Source organism: Terrapene carolina, unplaced genomic scaffold, assembly GCF_002925995.2.
Source record: "Terrapene carolina triunguis isolate 2854851 unplaced genomic scaffold, T_m_triunguis-2.0 Scaffold192, whole genome shotgun sequence".
In the NCBI taxonomy this organism is placed as follows: Eukaryota; Metazoa; Chordata; order Testudines; family Emydidae; genus Terrapene; species Terrapene triunguis.
This window is the reverse complement of record NW_020664543.1, coordinates 9,564,213-9,586,675: the sequence shown is the minus strand read 5'-3', so window position 1 is coordinate 9,586,675 and position 22,463 is coordinate 9,564,213. Positions and strand designations below refer to the sequence as shown.

Below are 22,463 nucleotides of genomic sequence, written 5' to 3'. Positions count from 1 at the left end.
CCGGAGAGGGGAGGGATGCTACGGTGCCCCACGCGGGACCAGAGAGGCATCACTCAGCAGCTTCGGGTTGCGGACGCCACCTGCCGGCAGCAGCGGCGAACTACAGCCAGAGAACAGTGCATGCTGCGGCAGGGAACGACTGGATTGTCAATCACTCGATCACAATCGTGTTCATATGGATCACCAGTAATTATTGTGAGTGTTATCGACTTTGGTTTTGTGACGACTGTGGAGCTCAGCGCAGGATCAGGGCCCATATTTCCAATAGTGTTCCCTATTTTCCTCTTTTTCATAGTGACATTCATGAGAATTTGGGAACCGAGGAGCGATCTGAAGAAGAGCGCTGTGTGGCTCGAAAGCTTGCCTCTCCCCTCAACAGAAGTTGGTCCAATAAAAGATATTACTTCACCCACCTTGGCACAGAGGAGTGTCTGTTTTAGACCCTGATCCTGCAGCTGGCTCTGCATGGGCATTAGAATATGGCTGGGTGGAGCCAGATGCAGGATCAAAGCCTTAATTATCATTTAAACTCTCTGTTCCCCTTTATCCCCCCAACACACCCCATGTAAAGTTAATCATGTAAAACAATTCTGCTCTTACGTTCTAAGGAGAACTGATATTAACATCTTAAATCCATGAGATTGATGTCAGTTTTACAGGGTAGAGCCCTATGCATATGTGGAGTCTCATTAACTTCAGTGGATTACTCACATCAGAAAAATTACTCTTGTCGATAAATGTTTTTGGTTTGGGTATCTGCAAGATAGGAGCAAGGAGTTCTTATAGAAAGTGTCCAACCTGAATACCATGAAATGAGAAGCTGAGATGTGTGGGCATTAAAAGAGAGAGAGAGAGAGAGAAATATTTTTTTAGGATTATGTCTCCAGGAAGAATGAATTTGGAAAACCTAAATCACTAGAGAAGTTGTGGAAACAATGATTGTAAATCCTTTTAGCACACACAAATCATTCGCTGATTTAATATACTGTACAATTCCTTTCCTCATCTCACAGGCTGGATTTAGCATCCAGCATCAGAAAAACCAATAGTTCTCATGTAGACAAGCCCAATAAATTCTGTGGCATAACATAGGGAAATCAGCCAGTTTGGCAAACCAGCTAAATCTGCCGCACAGATAGAACCATGTTAAGTGTAACTGGTATATTATCTGCAGCACAGATATTTGTTGCATTTACCATGCAGGAGCGGAGAGAGGGCGCCTTGGGGTAGTAACTGCTTCCTCTATAACCAGAGAGCCAGCACTTCCCTTTTCACTACGCAGCTGACTAGAGACCAGAGTCATATGATTTTCAGTCAGGAAACTCCCCAGTTGCTGCAGAGATGGAGCTGCTGCTTAGACAACATATTATCCTGCTGCTTTTCCTGCTGACTTTGGGTTCAGGTATGTTTGGTAGGGGGCTGAGTGTACGAGAGATGCATGTTTCACTAGATCTATGAGGAATTATTGAAGCTAGGGGTGATGGACATTACTCACAAGCACCTTTCTCGTACAACTTGCTCTAAATTGACTGTTTTATGGCTTGTTGAACTTTCAGGCATTTATTGTTAGGTGAACACTAAGGAATGAATGATGCCTTCTTTTACCCTGCATACCCGCCCTCCAGATATTTTTTGTGCTAGACCCTGGCAGAACCATCTAAATCCAGATGTGCTGAGAGTTTTGTGCAGAGCTTTCAAAGTCTGATCCTTTTTAAGGGGGTCTGTTCCAGGCTCACACTGTTTTAAGCTTTACCTATCCTGTAACGTTAATTATGTAATCCCTTTCTTGGAACACTCTGGCTGTTCCCTTGTCTTTCACAGTGGAAAAAGTTTCCAAGCGTGTTCAGCATCAGACCCAAAGAATATATGTAACTTAACCACATATAAGTAGCCCCACTGAAATCAATGACAAGTATTTGCATGAGTCAGAGATCTGATCCAATGTCCTAGAACGTACATGTACATCTGCTGCGGGCGTATTCTGCACCCCTCCCATCTGTAGGAGTAGCTCTTTCTTTTTACTCCCATAAAAGTAGCCTTGTATTATTGAAGTGATAGACAGGCAGTCTCTTATTTATGTGGTATGCATAAGAACTGCTCTCTGAGGCCCTGATCCTTCAATAAGGAACATGTGGATGGCCCTTTGCCCCCACATGAAGCCCCATTGACTTTAATAGAACTTTGCATGGGTCAGTCTGCACAACCTCAGGATTGTAGGTTTGGGGATCAAGTTTGAAAATTGGGTGTGTCCAAAAAAATATTGGTTGGGGGTGGTGCTTTAATTTGAACTTGATGTGCCTCTCTTTAATTTAGAGCTCTGTGCTGTGCACCCTTAAGCTATAGTGTCAGTCTTTATTATGTGACTGACTTTTTTCCTGGAGAAAAAGGTCCACTTCCCCTTCCTGAAAGCATGAACCTAATGTGGGGTCGGTTAAAGATGCCAGCTTGTTACACAGAACAGAATTTAGATGGAATCTAATGCTCTAAACTCTGCTGATTCTCTCACCCTCTCTGGTCTCCCAGGACAAGTGAAGATAAGTCTCTGTTGTGTAACTTTTCTCAGATAAAACATTAAGCTGATGACTAAGAATAATGTAACTGAGATGTTTTGGAGCTTACTGTCAGGGCTATTGATAAGATATAAGTGGGGAGACATTGTTTGTCTTATGTGGATAATTGTCTATGCATATGATCTATTAGCCTAGGTTTTAGATGAGGGGTCATACAATTGATGATCTTGCTGGACCTCTAGGGTTCTTGAAATAACTAAATAAATTGAAAACACAAAAAGGAAAAATAGTTAACAAGCTGAAAAAACAATATTCCTTGTTCAAATTGCACCTCTCTGACTTACTGCAAGCTATTGTATAATACATAATTTAGGGGGTTATAAAAATACAAGGACTTGTAAAAATTAGGCTGCCTCTCTGCACATCAGCTGTTAAACTGCTTTCAAGCCCAGCTTCAGGATTTATGCTGAAGTTAGAAAAATAACTTCGAGACACACCTATGTTGACCATTGTAAGCAAATGTCCAGTTAACTCCTAATAACTGATTTAAAGTTAGATGCACACTTCTACTGGGAAATTTATGTGGTTTAATTGCAAGCATTTTAGTTTACTTGAGGCTGACTTTCCTTCCTACCACAAGATTCTTGTGGCTTGGTCTTTTGGCTTCCACCTTCAGCTTCTATGATCCAAGCTCTTTGGTACTGGGTAATGGAGTGAAGCTGCCTGAAAATTAAGGCCCCATCCTGCAGTTGATCCTGGATCCTATGCAGACCCTTGCACCCACTTCACTGGTGCTCCCCATAGGCACATGGTCTGCTGTTCTGGATCTAATTGTAGTATCAGGGCCGTAGGTCTTTAGAGCTTTATACCAAACTCTCCCTTGGAGGTCATTGCTTGATTGGGCAGCAGAGACTTTTTCTTGAGTATAAGACAAATGCATTGTTGCACTTCAAAGCAGATAGCATTTTTAGGTAATGTTAATAGTCCCAAATAGCTTGTCAACTAATGACACAGACGAATGCAGAGGACCGGTCTAGGGTGCTATCCTTATTTTTGAAACCATGACACGATGTGAACTGATGAGCTGAAGTCCAATTTAGCAGTAAGAATTAATATGGATTCTTGATGCTACAAAGTATCAAGAAAAATATCAAAGGGTCACATCAGAGCTAGAGAGAACATGGCTAAACCAATTCTGTTTATAATATCATTCTACATGGGTAACCCTTCCTCTACTTGCAGTGTTTTCAAAACATTCTGATAACGCTGCTAGCAAATTGTAGGTTTGTTCAAGGCCATTAATGCTGCTGCTCCTGAAATCCAAGTGAAACAGCGCCCCTTCAGAATAAGCAAGCACTTTAATGTGCTGTTGCACAGATGTGTAGCAGTTCTTAACCCAAATTTCTAACAAAAAAATGGAATCATTCCAGTACTATGCTTTAGGGCATCTTTACTGACCAACCTGCTTCTCAGTTATTGGACATTTCACATTGTTCTAGTGACTATCTTGTGATAAAGAAGACTAGGAAGGGGATTAAGCTTTAAATGTCTGCTCCCTACAATGCATCTGCATCATACACCGTAGTAGATTATGCCCATTGAAGTTAATATGAATCTTCAGCTGCCTTCACTGGACTTTGGATCAGGCCCTAATGATGACTTTTCTTAGGGCCCTTAACTTAACAATAGTTTGATACTATAATAACATGATTTGATCTTGCCTGTAAGACTGGGACCAAACTGTTATACCCTGAGGCTGAAATCTTGGCCCCATTACAGTCAATGGAAGACTTGACATTGTCTTCAGTGGCACCAGTATTTCAGCCCGGTTCTTTGCAAGTACTAAAAGGCATGTCTGGTCCAGAATATTTATTCCAGCATTTGGACAACTGCACTGGTGGTAGCGATAATGGAAGGCCCCAATCCTGCTAACACTTAAGTAAATGCATAACTTCATTCCCGTGGGTAGACCCACTGAAGTCAAAGTTATTTGCTGGATTTGGGTGGAAGTATGAGTGTAGTCAGGGTTCACGTGTTTTGTTCAGTAGTAAATATTTTTGAATGAGAGTGTTTGTAATTACCACACCCAAAATTAAAACTAATGGGTCTCAGCCAAGTCTCTGTTGGTCAAATGTTTCAAGGCCAAATGTTTCACACTCTAATTTAGGTTTGGCAAGCTGGTCAGTTGACAAATAATGTCAACTGACCGGCTATTATTTGATCACCGTCAGTTATCCTAACAAGAATGCTCTGATCTACCTTTTTGATTGCATCATGGTACCATTCTTTCATTTTTTAGAACTTCATTTCATTGTGTTTCATATTTTTCTGAGTTAAAATAACTCAGTTAAGAACCAGAGGGGTAGCCGTGTTAGTCTGTATCTGTAAAAAGCAACAGAGGGTGCCACAGGACCCTCTGTTTCAGTTAAGAACTTACTTTTTGTAGTTAGATAGATACTTATGCCTAAGGCCTAGCCTACTGTAGACCATAAAGTCTTTCTCTTTGTTATTACTGTTTTAATAAATTAGTTCTGTAAAATATTTGACAATTTTGACATGATTTGACAATATTTGACTTGTCGTTGACCAATTATTTTTGGACTGGTCAAATGCTCACACTACTTGACTGAATCAGATACCCCTTTTCTTTAGGTGCAGTTATAAAGCAATCAAAAGAACAGAAAGAAGCATGGGGGTATGTAACAGTCAGAAGCAATGCACACATGTTCTGGTGGCTCTACTATGCCAACAACTCTGCCAAAAATTTCACGGAATTACCTCTCATTATGTGGCTTCAGGTAAGATATTGTGAAAGACATTTTTAAAGGAATCTTGATTTCTGCACCATTCAGCATACTGATCTGCCATGATATTCTAGCTACACAGAAATAAGATTCTGAGCTATGACTTATTCTCTGAGTCCTGTCTGAACTAGGTTTTCAGGTTACAAAAGAATACTGAAAATGTTAAAAAGCAATTATATAAATTAATGGGACACCTTACCTGAAATATGTGTTTAGCTCTGATCACGCTATATCAAGAAGCATATAGCAGAAACCAAGACAGTTCATTATTTTTTGGATTGTGATTGTACTTAGTGACCTCAACCCCTTTGTGCTAGGCTCCCTGTGAACACATAACTAAAGGGCAGATTCAACAGTCTGAAGTCAGAGACAATTGGTGAAAATGATTAGAGGCCTAGAAAGATTTCTGTATGGAGAGGGAAAAGATTGGGACTTATAGTTTAGAGTGGAGACCAGTTCTATCCAATCAGAGCAGTTCAAGGCAATGGGGTGTGTGTGTGTGTGTGTGTGTGTGTGTGTGTTATACTCACACACACAAATCCTAGACAGTATATTACAGGAGCTAATGTTGAATATAATCCACCAGTTGATGCAGTCTTTCACATTCCGGATTAATTCTGCAATGTGTAGTGCACATCCCGTGCACCTGGGGAAAACTGACTATTATACATGCACCAGCTCAGTAGCTGACTCTTCCATACCCTACTGCACTGAAGTGTGCTCATCTCTTCATGGGAAGAAGAGCTTCAGAATGGTATCTGCCTAGCATAAAGATAATCAAATGCTGTCACAAATTAGTGATTGAGTCTTTTAAATTCCTCTCTCCACAAACAGGGCATATCTATAATGAAGGAAGACGGGGGCTCCCTTTGCATTTTAGCATGCAGCACACAAACTATTCCTATATAACTCCAATGATCTAACTCTATTGGTGTGTCTTGATTCTAATTAGCTTTCTTGTTTTGTTTTCCCCCGTAGGGAGGTCCAGGAGCTTCAGGCTGTGGATTTGGGAACTTTGAAGAAATTGGTCCCGTGGATGCAGAACTGAAACCAAGAAATACAACCTGGGTATAGTAGAAAGTTTAAGATTGGTAATCTTAGCTTTTACTCATTGATTTATAGATGAGATCCTTGCCTTCTTAGTCAGGTGATTGACCAGGACAAAAATGCCCCAAGCAGTACAGTGTCCAAATTAAATTCAACACTTCCTAAGACCAGAATTTTTCTGTAGTTCTACTTTTGATCCAACAAAAACACTTCAAGTGGTATTGAACCATTCTCCTCCACATGTTTGCAATCACTTGCTTATCTTTGAATACTTTATCCCTAAAATGCTGTAGTTGGAGAAACAGCTGCTCAGAGCAGCTCATTTAAGCATAGGCTTACCCATTTGATTTGGTGGAGGAAACATGGTTTGGTGAACTTGTCTGTAATACACTTGTGGGACTGGGAAAAGGGGAAATCTGCATGTATTAGTAATTGAATGGAGACTTCATACAAATCTCCTTTCTCCTGATTGTATAGCTGCAGGCAGCCAGTTTACTGTTTGTCGATAATCCCGTTGGCACTGGATTCAGTTACACAAATGATAGTAATGCGTTTGCAAAAGATCTCTCGACTGTATCTTCCGATATGCTGGTTCTTCTTAAAGAATTCTTCAGGTCAAAGAAAGAATTCCAGGTAAGGAACTCATTTTGTTTGATAACACTAAAGAAAATTGTGATTCTAATCAAGGCATCAGAGAGGATTAGTAAACAACTAGACAGAGGAAGATAACAGCCTCTCCAGAAGGTAGCATATGCCACTAGCTACTGCACATAAGAACAGCCATATTGGCTCAGACCAATGGTCCATCTAGCCCGGTATCCTGTCTTCCAATAGTGGCCAATGCCAGGTGCTTCAGAGTGAATGAAAAGAACAGGGCAATCATCAAGTGATCTATCCCTTGTCTTCCACTCCCAGCTTCTGGCAGTCAGAGGCTAGGGACATCCAGAGCAGGGGTTGTATCCCTGACCATCTTGGTTAATAACGATGAATGGACCTATCCTCCATGAATTTACCTAAATTCTTTTTTTAACCCAGTTATAGTTTTGGCCTTCACAACATCCCCTGGGCAACAACTTCCACAGGTTGACTGTGCATTGGGTGAAGGAGTACTTCCTATTGTTTGTTTTAAACCTGCAGGCACAACTGATGTCCTTTTTTTCTCCCCGATTTAAAGGTGACATTGGATGTCTAACTGACATCTATTGCAGCTGCATTTATTTGTGCTGCTGTCTTTGGCCCCAATCCTCCATTCAGGCCGGTGGATTCTTGTGCCTGTAGTGAGCCCCACTGAAGACAATGAAGCTCTGTGCATACAGCATTGTAGGATCGTAGCCTCTTTAGTTGCAACTCAGAATGAACAAACAAAATATCTAGTGTTTGAGGGATGAACAGGTGCTGTTTGGGTTTTGTGTGGGTGGCGGAGGGTGGGCAAAACGTATATTGCTCTGGGAGCCTAATAGCCTTATGGTATGGTTTCCTTTTCCAGACTATTCCATTTTACATCTTCTCAGAATCTTATGGAGGAAAAATGGCAGCTGGAATCGCTTTAGAGCTGTATAAGGTAAAGCAGATCCTTCCCTATGTGAGTAAATAACAGCTTCTTCCCTGGCAGCATGTGTATTTCTCACATCTTAAAGAAGGGTCTAATGGTGTATTTGATTTTTTGTTTTGTTTTTGAGTAGAAGCTTTTTCATTTTTAGAGAGTAAAGTTTGTTCACTTTAGATGAGAAAGAAGTGGATAACTAGGAAATGATTACATTGTGCCCCATGTCTCAGGGGTTAAATGGAGCACAGGCAGCCTTGTTAGGGTAGATTTTCAAAGGCACACAGGGTAGTTAGGTGCTCGACTCCCATTGGAAGTCAGTAGGAGTTGGGCACCCAATTCCCACTTGTGCCTTTGAAAATCTGCCCCATAAATTCTTTAGTCCAGAGTCAGTTGCTTGACCTGGATGATTCAACAAATCCCTGAATACACCATGTGCCTCTGACAAGTGACAAGGCTCTTGAGGGCCCAAGATCACTGAAAGAAGCAGCTTATTCTCAAAGGCTCAAACTGAATTAGAAATTTCATAAAACTTTGAGCTTCCATAACTGGCTTTTATAGATACAATGCACATGCAAACCATGTACTCCCTTCCTATCTTCCTTCTGCTGGTGCTGTTGTCTTATCCTATGATAATCATGTCAGGCCATGAAGTTCAAGAATGAATTCAGCGACTCTTACAGAGCCTCCTCTTACCAAGACACGTGCCAATGATGAATTGATAGACATTTGGAACATAAATGGACTCTCATCAGATCTCATTTGTCATTGTGTCTTGATGCTAGTTAAAAAGAAAGGGTTGTTTCCTGTAACACAAAGGCACTTCTGCTTATCTTGCATTGTGAAGCCTGTTTCTACCATTTGGTGGTTAAGGAGAAGAACTAGCTAGAAGATCCTTGTTTACCGAAATGTGTGTTAAAAGCTCTCTTTACGTTATTTTTAAAGGCTATTCACGATGGGAGCATAGAGTGCAATTTTGGTGGGGCTGCTCTCGGAGATTCATGGATTTCTCCTGTAGGTACGTTTATAGGATTTTTGTGAACTTCTCCCTCTCCCCAAAAAGCCCACCTCTGTCTAGAATACTGTCTGTGCCTACTTTAAATGGAGCAGATCTCCAGTGAATGCAGACAATCTAATCAGGGTAACTGTACATTGATGTTCCAAGGAGCTGTAATTAAACCAGCCCCACTCTAGAAGGGTCAAAAATCAAAATGGCCTCAGGACAAAGCTAGTAACAAACTCATATTCCTTTAGATGGGTGGCAGGGGAGTGTCCCAAAAAATCACTAAGGCTTAGCCACGGAAGGATTCACAAGGCTGCAACTGATTTGGCATACTCCTTGATTTGGTGACCATTGACTTTGGCCATCCAGAAACTGTTAAACTCAAATGTGAGACTGCTTGAAGCCTGATTTCTCAGAAATGCTGAGAACCCACAACTCCACCTGAACCCTGCACCTCTGAACAGCAGCTCAAAGGTGTCTCCAGGTGGGCACCCAATCTCTGCTGTACACTCTTGAATAGTTTGGCCTTATGTAATCCAAGCACATTTTTAAAATGGCAGGTAGGAAAATGCTTATTTTACCACTAGCCTCTACAGTAGGTAGGGGGCTTAACATCGGGAGGTCTAAATGTTCCTAAATTTCCACCACATCAGGCTTTTAAACTACCACCAATCTCTAAGTTTACCAGTAACATTAGAAGCCACCAGCCACAGCAGTGTGGTAGTTAACAAAGCTGGGATGACTGTTTGCTTTGGGAGAAAATGGCAGAGATGAAAGCATTTCTTAGGGTCCTGATCTTGCAGTGAGATCTACATGGGCAGGCCCCATTGGAGGATCTGGACTTAGATGTGGGAAGTTAGAAGGTTAGGAAGCTATAGGTTTACCTTAAACAATCTTCCCTACCTGTGCTACAAATAACAACACTGGCTTATAACTTATCTTCAAAAATATGACTTATTTATATTTTTTGTCCACTTGCACTGTTTGCAAACAGGTGAACTTTGACTGCACAAATCTGTCTACGTGTTCTCATGCATTAGCACAGTGCTGCAATGTTTCAGTTGCAAATGCTGCAGGAGAAATGTCTATTGGTTGCTTTAAACAGTTCCATTGGCTAACTTGCGGGGAGCTAATGTCATGGTGGTGGGTTTAGGCTTTGTAAACAGCTTCAGTGCCTAAATTTTGTACTAAATTTGATCTGACAATGCCTCTTTATTGAGTAATTCATCTTTGCCTCTCTATGTTGCTGTCACTATTATCCCTGCTATATTAGAGGGAAAATTGTGTCTGAGAAATTATTAGATGCTTGAAACCTATTTTGTTTCTCTAGATTCTGTGCTTTCCTGGGGGCCATACCTTTACAGCACTGTAAGTATCTACTCCATCTCTGCTATTTGCAATAATTGTTCTGGTTTTTAAGGCTTCATTCAAGATCTTATACTATACAATTTAAATCCAAGAGGGGACTTCCATTTCTAGGTTAGCTTTCAACCAGTATACCGGTAATTATACTGGTAATTAACAGGGCATGACATTGACTTATTGTCTCAAATCAAATTCCTTCCATGAATAATTGGTTGTTCTCTCCCTGTTTGCATTCCAGTCTCTCCTTGATGATCAAGGTCTAGTGGAAGTGACTGCCGCTGCCAAAAAGGTCATGAATGCAGTGAATAAAGGGCAATACACACTGGCCACTGAGCTCTGGAGTCAAACCGAGGAAGTAATTGAACAGGTATGAAAATGCTGTCTGGCATCAAGATTTGTAAGTAACTTATGCTAATTGCTTATGGAAATTAACAAATTCAGGTAACGCTCTGCTATTAAGGTACAGATAGGCCAGATTCTCTATTACCCCGCTCCTTGTGCAGTTGTTCACACCAGTGCACTCAGTGTGCTACCATGCTGATTTGAAAGCATTTAATACTGTCTTTGCATTGGTGTTAATGACTACACAAGGTGGTAGGCAATGGAGAAGGAGGCCCAGATGTGTGCGAAGCAGTACAGCACTAAGGTTTTGAAGGTCATTAAAGCACTCAAACAGATGATTCAAAGTAAAGCACATGAATAAGCCCATTGACTTCAGTGGTACTACTCAGTCTTAACTTTAAAACCATGCTTTGCTTGCTTGGGCCAAAGTATGTGTTTTACAGCGACAAGTGCTACATAAGTGAACCATATGTGACTTTAAAAAAAAGTCACATAATGCTATACTAAAGCTGAAAGATTACGCTAAAAACTGCTTCTTGTTTTTGGCTGTTTTGCAGCTGCCAGTGTTCTGTGCATGGCTGGTTTTACTTCCTCGTTTCATGCTTTAGGATGATACTTTGGCTATCTTTTTGCCTTTCTCTCTAAGCCTGTGTAACCATTCCTCCCAGCTGCAGTGTGTATGTAAAAGGAATGGCACAGCTGCTCCATTTTGGTTGTTGCTATGGAATGATTTCTAGCTTCTACATCAGAACTTCTAAATATTTAAATTTAATTATGGGAAATTTGTAGGGTCTTGTTTTTAATTCTGAGTAACTTTAATGGAAACACACCTATTCTCTGGTCCATGTCCAGTCTTTTGGCTGTATTAGGGATGTGGTGAATCCACAATTCTTGGATTCATCTAGATATGATGAATTGGCTGCATCAGTTGTTCCAGAATATGGATGCCAGATATTGATTGACACTAATAGAAGGGAGCGCGTGGGATGGCTGAGGCTGGTGTGATAGGAGGAAACTGAGCAATGGGAAGCCTCACATTGGGAAGGTCTAGCCGAAGCGAGCATCTGGGAGTTCTGTGGCACTGAGGCTATGGCTGCAGCTGGTGGAAACTCTGGAGCCATGGATGGGGTGGTGGGATTCAAGGAGATTCCCTCCTCTTCAAGGCTAGGTAAGAAAATGAGTAGCAAGGCCTATGCTCTCCTTCACTCTCTCTCACACACAGTTGTGTGTGAACTTTGGGAACTGGAAAAATCCCTTTCCCAAAACCCAGCATCAAAAAGGAGGGGAGCAAGGGACCAAATGTCTAGTCTGATATATCCTCTTCTCTCCCTCTTTCAGAACACTGACAACGTGAATTTCTATAACATCCTAGCCAAGAAGTCTCCAGATCTCAAAGCCTCGAAACATGAAAATACCCATCTTCGTAAGTTGAGAGGAGCACGTTTATGAAGTTAAGCTTCCAAGGGCCTGATTTGCAGAGGTGCTGAGCACCCAGACGTGTGGTTGTAGGCGGTAGGAACTGTCAGTGGCTACCACATCTTGCAAAGATGCTTCCAGTGTTCTCAAGTCCTGAACCTACTGGCCTCCGTACAAGGAGGGCTTGAAGAATACTCTTGAGGGATATACCACAGCTCTTCTGTGGCATATGATTCCACCTAGATACACCCTGTGCACCCTGGATATTAGTCACAGGCAGTAGTAAATACATTACTGTGGAACTTCACAACCTATGAACTATGTCCTCCACATACTTGCATGAGATGATCTGATTAGACACTTGTCTCCATCAGCCTTCACGCCATCACTTCTTCATCGCCTTTAAATGTTGACATGGAAATAAAATAACTGTTTTTATTACTGTCTCTGTTGGCTCCCAGAGACAGATGGGGGTGGAGAGATGAGGTGAAGAACCCTCCTTACTTTTAAAAGTAACAAGTGGTTGCAGCTCAAAACTAACTCGTCTGGTGATGAGAAGAGTTGATGTTCAGGCTTACTAGCTAAAGCAGAAACTTAGCCCCAGAAATGTACTGTTGGGAACCATATGCACTGGCAGAAAAAGGAACAAGATAATGACTCTGTTCCTCTTCTATCTTCTGACCATGCTATACGCTGATTCTCTCTTCTACTGTAGACCTCTTAAAAATCAGCAAGTCTCTTCCTCTGTGTACTATTGCGGTTTCAGTAGCAAAGAGTTTCTTAGGTCTGAACTGAATGAGCTTCAATAAGACTTGTTTTTGCCTTGTGGTGTTTGTTTATCAGACACCATCTTCATGCCTATCCATCATCTTTAAATCCAACACCCTGGGCCGCAGAATAAACTCTTTTCTTTCCTTTCAGTTAAACTTTACCAGCGCCATGTCGAACATCTGCATAAGGACAGCTTAAGTGACCTGATGAATGGACCCATCCGAAAGAAGCTGAGAATCATTCCTGACTCTGTCACGTGGGGAGGTACCTTCCTACCCTCTGACATGGCTCTAATGGGCAGCTTGTCACTTACACAATATTGTAGTCTGTTCAAAGCAGTCTTGATGCTGTACCACAAAGTATCCCTGACTTGCTTGTTAAAATTCTCATCCTGCTTGGGCCCAACTGTGGGACAGGCTCCTAAAAAGGACCCACAACAGGGAACTGGGCAGGCCTATGGGCATAGGCATGATTCTGGTCCTTGTGTCTTCCTCTCTAGCCTGCCAGGGTCTAACTAGGTGCACACCCTGGCACGGAGAGTATGCCTCATGCCTGAGCAGCTGAAACCTATCTGTACAACTCAGTCTGCCAAAAGGATTCCTAGCCATTCTCCTCTGCCAGAAAGCCGATGCTGTGAGAGTTCAGGGAAAGGAGGGTGTAAATCAAACCAGAGGGAAACAGAGCAATGCTGAATACCTGCCAACACCCCTCCAGATCTGTAATGGGAGATAGAAACTGACAAATCCGCATGTGTAGTACTGTTAGAAACATGTCCTGTGCTGCTTTGATAGCCCCTGTATATATGTGGAATTTGGCCATTCTCCATTTCTCTCCAGTCACTCAGACTGATCATTGTGGTCTGGAATATACCGTTCCAGTGCTTGCTTTTCTGCAGCAACGAATTACATTTCACAACTCTTGGCAAGCCCTGCTGCTGATGCTTCCATTTAAAGATGACACACTTAGTCAATTGCATGGTCTTTCATGTTTGGATCTGTATGAATAGGTCAGTCAGAAGAAGTCTTCTTACACATGGCCGAAGACTTCATGAAGCCTGTCACTGATATTGTGGATGCACTGCTGGCAGCCAATGTCAACGTTACTGTCTATAATGGACAGCTGGATCTCATTGTGGACACCATGGGTAAGGATTCGTTCTTCTTCTCTCTGAAGAGAAAGATGTACACTGGTCATTAACATTTGTACTTGAATCTGTATGCCAGCCCCTATACAATCCGCCCGTCTATAGTACTTACATAGTCCCCACTACTATAATACCTACGCACCTCACAGTCTTTAATGTATTTGTCCTCACAACACCCCTGAGGAAGGGCAGTGCCATTTCCCCTGTTTTATAGATGGGGAACCAAGGCATGAAAGGACTAAGTGACTGCCCCAGGGTCACACAGGAAGTCTGTGGCAGAGCAGGGAAGTGAACCCAGGTTCCCAGGGCCTAGGCTACTGCTCTAACCAATGGATTATCCTTCCTCTACATTGAGGTACATTTTTATATCTTACAAATCACACTCTGTCACCCTTTCAGGAACACAGGCAATAGACACATAGATCTTATTCGCTTTATAGTTTTCTTGGAGAGGGTTTAAGCTGGGTTTGTTCCCAGAAAAGACCAGGAATTCAGTTCCCAAAATCCACAGATTCCTCCCCCACCCACCCACCCACACTCCGTGGTGCAGTGATGGGAGGGCAGCTCTATGTAGGGTTAGTGCCTCCAACTGCTCCCGGGTGCTCTTCCTCCATGCTGTCCCTTAGTACTCTTGGCAGAGCACCCTGACTGCTGCTGGGAGAAGCAACATGGCCCATATACTCCACACACATTTTTGCATCCCCGTAGAGCCCCTGTATTAGTTTTTTGGAAGGACACAAGGGAGCTGGCTGCCCCCTGACTATCCCATCCTGGTCAGACCCATGGGCTTGGGTCCCCTCCTTTCTGCTCACACGATGCTATGGGAGAGAGAGCAGAGGTGGGTATGGCTGCTTCTTCCATGTAGCTTTCCACTGAAGCTATTGAACAGACCTAGAAAAGTCTGTTTGCCGTGCTGGATAGTTAACTATCCCTAAATAATTCTCAGTTAATTAGATTAAAGCCCACTCTGCTGGGAGCATTAACTCTATGCTGATGTGACTGGTAGTTAATTATGGTACTTGAGGCCAATTTTTTCCCCTTCTATGGCAAAATAAGATCACTAAAAGCAGACTTGAAAAGTGGCTTTCAAGCCATTTTTTTTAAACAAGGACTGTTTCTTTCAGAAGTTCCAAGTGGCTTATAAAATATACACAGTGGTTGAGACATCCTAAAAGATGCACCAAAATGGGCACATTGCGTCACTCAGTAAATTATGCAACGCTTCCGTATGTGCCAATAGTTCCAGCTCAGTCTGCTGAAGCTGTTAGTGCGGCTCTCTTCATCCAGAAGAACAGCTGCACACTCAATTGGGCTGCACCTCTGAGTTGTACCTTTGAGAGGTGCAGCTCAGAACCTGTCCCGCAGTCCTGAGGACACTACTAACCATAGTTCCATGAGGAATAGGATTCACTGTTGGAAACTCGCTTTGCAAGAGTTGGGAAGTAGAAATTAAGTTTGAAGGGAAATGCTGGCCTAGGTCTCAGATCACAGGGATTTGGTGCTAGGAGATATCCCCCCACTCTAAGAATTTGATCACATTAGTTGCATCTCTGCCATGCTTACCTCCAGCTTCTTGAATTACATACTATGACATAACTCCTAACTATGTCAACGTAGTGTAGTTTGCCAAAGGCAGCAATCCAAACCTTGCTACTCCTGAGATGGAGCCAACAATAAGGGTAGATCCTGGTTTGTTTGTTTTATTGCTGTCTGACCCTAGTCATTACTGGGGATGTGGTTTACTTCATTGTCTTTTCTCTTATGTCTTTCCAGGCATCACAGATTACGCTGGTGGTGTATTTTGTTGTTACCTATTTTACTACGTGCTAGGTATTTTATAGCACAAAGAAAGAAGTGGCCCCTCCTCTCCAAAAGCACAAATAACTGAGTTATCTTTCCGGCCTGATGCTCTGACTCTGTCAACCATCCCCCTGCACAGAGCCACACCTAGTTGAATCCCTCCACTGGATGCCCCTTACCCACTAGATCAGGTGCAGGCTTCTTGCCCTCTCCTTTAAGGTCCTTCACAGTTCTGCCTCTCCATACATTTTACCACATCACCCCATCCACTCTAGCCTTGCTCCCCCATTATGTCTACTTCCCCCTGTGACAGGGTTGGGACTCATCACCACGGCGCTTCCCACTGATCGCTCCGGGAATTAGCTCAGTCCTTGGCGGGGCACCCTCTGCTGGTGGTGTCCCGTCCATCCTCTGCTCTCTGCTGGTGTCCGGACCCACATTGCTCCCCGCTCAGCAATGTCCATTTCAGGCCACTGCCCTCTGGCAATGCCCCCTAGTCCATCCTCACCCCCTTCTGGTGGGGGGGGGGGTTTAACCACAATCTTTCCCATGTGTCAGGGGTCTGGTGCAGTCCACTATGGCCAATTCAACAGCCAGGTGTAATACAAGAAGGAAGGGGGGACCCAGGCCCACCCTCTACACTGGGTCCCGACCCAGGGACCCTTTGGCAGCAGCCTTCCTGCCCTCCATCTCTCCCCTTGTGCACCTCTCTCCCTGGGCCACTTCCCCTTCGGCCTCTTTGCACCGGGTTAGGCCCTTCCCTCAGGGCCTGCAGGCTGGAGTTCCCTTCTGCTCCCCCGGGCCTGCCTAGCACTGCGCTGTCCCAGGTGCTGGTCTCCTCACTCAGGAGACAGACCTTCCCCCTCTAAAGATCTGGGAGAGACTACCTGCTCCTTTCCTGGGCAGCCTTTATATAGCATCTAGCCTAGCCCTCATTGGCTGGCTCTAATCTTGGCCCTGATTGGCCCCCAGTAAGCCCTTCTTTAGTTGGCTGCCGGCCTGCGCAGCCGCTCTGGCCTACTCTAGTCCCCAGTCACACACCTCCACACAAGAATTTATGGGCCTTCTTCCAGGCAGCCCCCTATGTGAGGAAGGCCCTCTAAATGTATCAGTAAAGCCAATGCCCCCCTCCCTTCACATCAAATACTCCTCACAACCTACTTTTTCCATGATGCCTCCACATAATTAGCCCACTAACTAATCACAAACTAAAGAGCTGTGAGGTGACTATATATTTATATATGCAAAACATGACTGGTGTACATAAAAAATGGACATATTTATTTCTTTCCTTTCTCCTGCCCTACTGATATTGATTGTATTGGATGGCAGGCCCTTTGGGGCAGGGACCACGTCTTATTATGTGTTTGGACAGAACCTAGTACAAGGTGGCCCAATGCTGACTGAGGACTCTGGGCGTTACCAGAATAGAAACCATTAATAATGGTGTCAGAAGTGACACAATGAGTGAGCCTAATGATCAGTCTGGAGAGGGTGGGGTTGAAGGACATGTGCACCTGCCCAAGAGCACATGATTGCTCAGCATGTACATCGCGGTTGCTCAAAAGTTTTTGCTCGTCTTTAAGAGACTCCGCACTTGTGAAATAAAGCTTGTGGTCCACATTAGGTGTCATTGGAATATCTCATTCTGCAGCAAATCCCCAGAGTTCATTCTGTTTCCTTTTTTCCCTTTGTTAAAATAGTCTCCTGTACTGATCTGGGCAAACAATCCTCTCGTATGATGGAGTTTTATTGCTGTAATCTCTCAGCCCCTAATTGCTAAGAATAGACGACCCAAAGCTCTCCTTTTCAATTCCTTTTCATGGACAGCCCAGCAATCAATAATTCTTTAAATAGATGCTATTTAGGACGTCAAAACTGGTAAGACAAATTGGAGTGCCACAAATTGCTAATTTTGACGAAAAATTAAGCTGCACTTCTTACAGCATGAATTGCTGTAGTAACTGAGCGGTGGTTTTAAAAACAGTAATAGCTTTTTTAAATGTCCTGGAACTGGTCTCTTTATTTGCTGTCTCAACACTCTTCTCTTCCCTAGCTTGGTCTTGAAAACAGATGTCGCCTTTTCAGACTCTCCTGTTTGAATGACTGTAACAAACAGCAAAACACTGGCCCTAATGCAGAGCGTGTTTCCAATGTGTGCTTGTGCTATCACAGCTTGTGCTGTCAGCTTGATCCTGCAGGGTGCTGAACAGCCTCGATTCCTACAACCTGGGGGACAGGGAGTCCAGCAGGACCGGTGCAGGACCGGTGCTTGTATTGGTATCGATATACATTTAGAACCAGAATGAGGCTTATTTTGCCCAAGTATGCATTATGGTGGGAACCGCCTAACATTGGTCTTGTGTGCCCCCCTGAGCTGAGGAATTCCTACCTGCCGGTGTTTCCATCTTTAGGTTTCTGTGGAGCAAGGAAGGGCTTCAGGATGTTGTGTGTGAAGGGGAATGAGAATATGCTGGAGTTGCTATTGCATAAAAATGCATCAAATAAAAATGACTTGCTTACAAAATCAGACATCAAAATATAAACGTGTCACAGTTCTTAGAACTGATCAAAACCTTTGGGTCAACTTTTGGAATTTTCACAAGCCTCTGTCCCCCAGGGAAGAATATCCTTTGAAATTTTTAATTAAAAGTTGTTGGTTTTTTTGTGGTTGCAAAAAAAAAAATTTGTTTGAACATTCAACATTTTTTGACCGACTATACTTGCTATATATTTGTTCATATAGCGTCTAGAATAATGGGACACCAATCTCAGTTGGGACCTTTAGATGCTGCCTTACTATAAACAATAATGAAACATAACTCTTCTATCCCTAATTTAGGCCAGGAGGCATGGGTTCGGAAACTGAAATGGCCTAAACTGAAGCAGTTCAGCCAACAAAAATGGAAGGCTCTGTATGGATCTCCAGAGTCCTCTGAGACAGCTGCTTTCCATAAGTCCTATGAGAACTTGGCCTTCTACTGGATTCTAAAGGCTGGGCACATGGTAAATAGCACATTTGCTGAAAGACAAAAGAAACCTAATATTAGTCAAGTTGTAAATGATGTATCTGTCTGCTTTGCCTGCATAATATGGCTAAATGCTTTCCCACATTTGCATGAACACTCCCGAATCAGACTATGTAGATTATTCCTTTGATTAATTAACTTCCTGGTTTGGAGATCTGGCTTACACTCAGACATTGAATCATACCCAGCACAGACTTAATGGGCCTTATTCTCCCTTTCTCTGTACTGGTGTCAATGACTATGCATTGTGTGAAGCACAGGTTGTAAAATGCTGCCTTTCTGGTTTGGTAGCATTTTACACCCAGTACTTTGCTCGGGTTTAATTGACCGTCGAATAAGGTAATGGAAAATCAGATCTTAATTCAATACCGTCTCTCTAAATTGTTTGAACAAAGAGCAGTAATCTGCATTTCATCCATCTTTGTAACACGGTGTAGATGTATCTACTGTATTGAGAAAAATGTAATCTTTATGTTCTGTACAACAATCCAGAACCATGGGAGGAGGGTAAATCTTAATTGCACTTTCCTTGCAGAGTCCAAAATATTAGAAGCCTATTCAGTCAACACACTGAGGCTTGTTTAAGGGTTTGTTTACACTGGCACTTTACAGCGCTGCAACTTTCTCGCTCAGGAGTGTGAAAAAACCTCCCCCTGAGCGCTGCAGGTTTCAGCACCAGTGTCGATAGTGCACCAGCACTGGGAGCTATTCCCCTCGTGGAGGTGGTTTATTTAGAGCGCTGGGAGAGCTGTTTCCCAGCGCTATGCCATGACTACACAAGCCATGCTTTCCCTGCACAAGCGGCGGCCCGACTTTGAGAAGCACTGCCCTAAGTGAAGAGCACCAAACTGTATCTAGCAGCTTCCCAGCCGGAAACAGTTTCCGAATGCAGCCACCTTAATTCACTTCTGTTTCTTGGCCTTGCCATGGAATTTCCCATAATTAGTGACTTTTAGGCCTTCAATGAATATTTGTTTCCAGCATCCTAATGCCCTGCTAGTTGCACTCTTTATTTCCCTCCTTAGCAGAAAAGTCTTAATACATATAAATCCTCTCCCTTAATGACCCTCGAGAAATGTTACCAGTGGGAGTACCAAAAAGCAGAACTAAAGGACTCAAGAGCTGATTATCCTTTAACTGGCTTTTTTTTTTTTAAATGGGAGTACATCTATTGTCTTCAGAAAAGTTAATCCCACTGGTGTAAGACTAGCATGAGATCAGAATCAGGCCCCCTGTCTTCCTTCCCGCAACCTTGGAAACAAAAAAACAACCAAACTCTGAACTGCATCCAATTTATTTTCACTAGTGCTAGAGCAAGAGCCTAAGCTTGCTTCTAGATTAGGGACATTCCCATGGCCGTGTATCTGCTTGAGGCACATGGAATTTGCTTCTAATGTTGTCAGTTCTCACTGCTTGGGAGGAAGATTGGCCTTCTGTTTAAGGCCCAGAACTGGGAGTTAGGAGACCTGTTTTCTCTTCCTGGCTCTGCCACATATTCCTGTTTGACCCTGGGAAAGTCACTTTAACCTGCCTGTGGCTCTGTTTCCCCATCTTTACCTGACTGCAGTCCTCACTTGGAAGGTACTCTCACAATGCACTAATACCAGGGAGCAAGGTGAAGGCTGTCCTAGAAAAGCAAGCTAAATATTAGTGTGACTATGAAACATCTAGAGCTAGCAGTCTGCTTCCGCATAGCAATTAATAACACACTCTCTTTCCCTATGGTAGGTACCATCCGATCAAGGGGACATGGCGTTGAAAATGGTCAGGATGGTGACACAACAGAAACACTGGTGAAATGGATGCCAGCTGGCATGGTTTTCACATACAACTCCGGTGCATTAGCAGAACTTGTGCCACAGACTGAACTTCAGCAGGAACAATCACTATGTGGAAAGTTAGCCTCTTTTACACTTTGGTAATGTGCAAGGCATTTAAGGAGATGCATGGTTATTCTTAAATGAAATGCTGCCTTTGAATTTGTAAACTGTGATTCTCTGCCTCAATACTGCTCACACTGACTTTTCCTATGGGAACTTCACTCTGATAAATAACACACTCAGACGCTTCTTTGAGGATTGCCCAAATGCTCTTTGTCTGTTTATGCACCAATATTAAGATGAGTTTGCTGCTCTAAAGATTCAACCTCAGGCAGCAAGCCTGCTTCCATAAGCTGTGGATGCTTTTTCCTAAACGGATGACTTGGCATCTGAGTCAGACAGCATTGCTTTCTATCTAGACGCCGCAGAGTGGCTGTGCTAGGACTTCATTTTGGATACAGATCCAGTTTGGACTGAGGTGTGTGTTCATACTGAACCACTCTTTCTACTTTTGAGCCTCCTTTTTCTTGTACATTATCCAAGATTTGTTTTTTAATGCACTCAGTGCCACACAACCATCGCTCAGTACTTAATATGAGAATAAATAATGTGCCAATACTTTTTCTTCATAGAATGAGCCAAAGTTCTAATGGATAAGAGCTGCTGGGCTTCTGGCCTCAACCCAGAAAGCGAATAGGAGAAGGTTATTTAAGCAATAAGGAGGAGGCATAAGTCAGAACAAATACCCCATCCATATTTTTCTAGATCTTGGATTGAGTCTTGCAGTGAGCTATTGGCTTTGCCATTTGAAGTGGAGATTCTTTATAAAGTGTACTTGTGACGGGTTGGATCACAGAAACCCCCTTGGGAGCTGCCACCCGATGTGCCAAGACTACCCCTGCTTCTGTTTTCCCTGCCAGCTCAGGACTCCAGCACCCCGTCTTGCTGAGCGAGACACTCCAGTCTGGCTCCAACACAGACCCAGGGTCTGAAACACTTGTCCCAAAGCTGCAAGTTTACCCCAAAACAGCTCACAGGAGTGTGCTTGTCTTTAGCACTCAGATGCTCAACTCCCAATGGGGTCTAAACCCAGATAAATCCGTTTTACCCTGCATAAAGCTTATGCAGGGCAAACTCATAAATTGTTCGCCCTCTATAACACTGATAGAGAGATATGCACAGCTGTTTGCTCCCCCAGGTATTAATATATACTCTGAGTAAATTACTAAATAAAAAGTGATTTTATTAAATACAGACAGTAGGATTTAAGTAGTTCAAAGTAATAACAGACAGAACAAAGTAAGTCACAAGCAAAATAAAATAAAATGCGCAAATCTATGCCTAATCAAACTAAATACAGATAATCTCACCCTCAGAGATGCTTCAGTAAGTTTTTCTCAGACTGGACACCTTCCAGGCCTGGGCACAATTCTTTCCCCTGGTACAGCTCTTGTTCCAGCTTAGGTGTTATCTAGGGATTCTCCATGATGGCTCCTCTCTCCCTCTCTCTTCTGTTCCACCCCTTTATATATCTTTTGCATAAGGCGGGAACCCTTTGTCCCTCTGGGTTTCCACCCCCCCTCACTGGAAAAGCACCAGGTTAAAGATGGATTCCAGTTCAGGTGACATGATCACATGTCACTGCAAGACTTCATTACTCACTTGCCAGCACACACATATACAGGGAGACTCACAGGTAAACACAGTCATCTGCAGACAATGGGAGTCATCAAGATTCCAAACCATCATTAATGGCCCACACTTTACATAATCACAATAGGCCCTCAGAGTTACATTTTATATTTCTAGTTTTAGATACAAGAGTGGTACATTTATACAAATCAGATGATCATACTCGGTAGATTATAA

General features: G+C 43.0%; 1 protein-coding gene across 2 annotated transcripts; it reads left to right on the top strand.

The window, feature by feature from the left end:
- The first annotated feature begins 137 nt into the window (after positions 1-137).
- Positions 138-20,850, top strand: SCPEP1 (serine carboxypeptidase 1). Of its 2 annotated transcripts, none has more exons than XM_026654607.1 (13): positions 138-195; positions 5,163-5,308; positions 6,293-6,382; positions 6,839-6,994; positions 7,848-7,922; positions 8,850-8,922; positions 10,238-10,275; positions 10,511-10,639; positions 11,953-12,037; positions 12,952-13,065; positions 13,808-13,945; positions 18,588-18,751; positions 20,503-20,850. In XM_026654607.1, exons 2-13 carry the CDS (start codon positions 5,234-5,236, stop codon positions 20,569-20,571), a joined length of 1,206 nt encoding a protein of 401 aa, XP_026510392.1. In that variant the 5' UTR covers positions 138-195; positions 5,163-5,233; the 3' UTR covers positions 20,572-20,850. The 2 variants fall into 2 exon arrangements, with proteins under 2 accessions (XP_026510392.1, XP_026510391.1); XM_026654606.1 differs by lacking the exon at positions 138-195 and adding an exon at positions 1,293-1,402.
- The last annotated feature ends 1,613 nt before the right edge of the window (positions 20,851-22,463 follow it).

Excerpts from the sequence above, each read along its gene's own strand:
- SCPEP1 (XM_026654606.1), top strand. The coding sequence starts at position 1,342 with ATGGAGCTGCTGCTTAGACAACATATTATCCTGCTGCTTTTCCTGCTG. Across the intron at positions 6,995-7,847 it reads GGTCAAAGAAAGAATTCCAG|ACTATTCCATTTTACATCTT; the intron begins GTAAGGAACTCA and ends TTCCTTTTCCAG. Across the intron at positions 13,066-13,807 it reads TGACTCTGTCACGTGGGGAG|GTCAGTCAGAAGAAGTCTTC; the intron begins GTACCTTCCTAC and ends CTGTATGAATAG.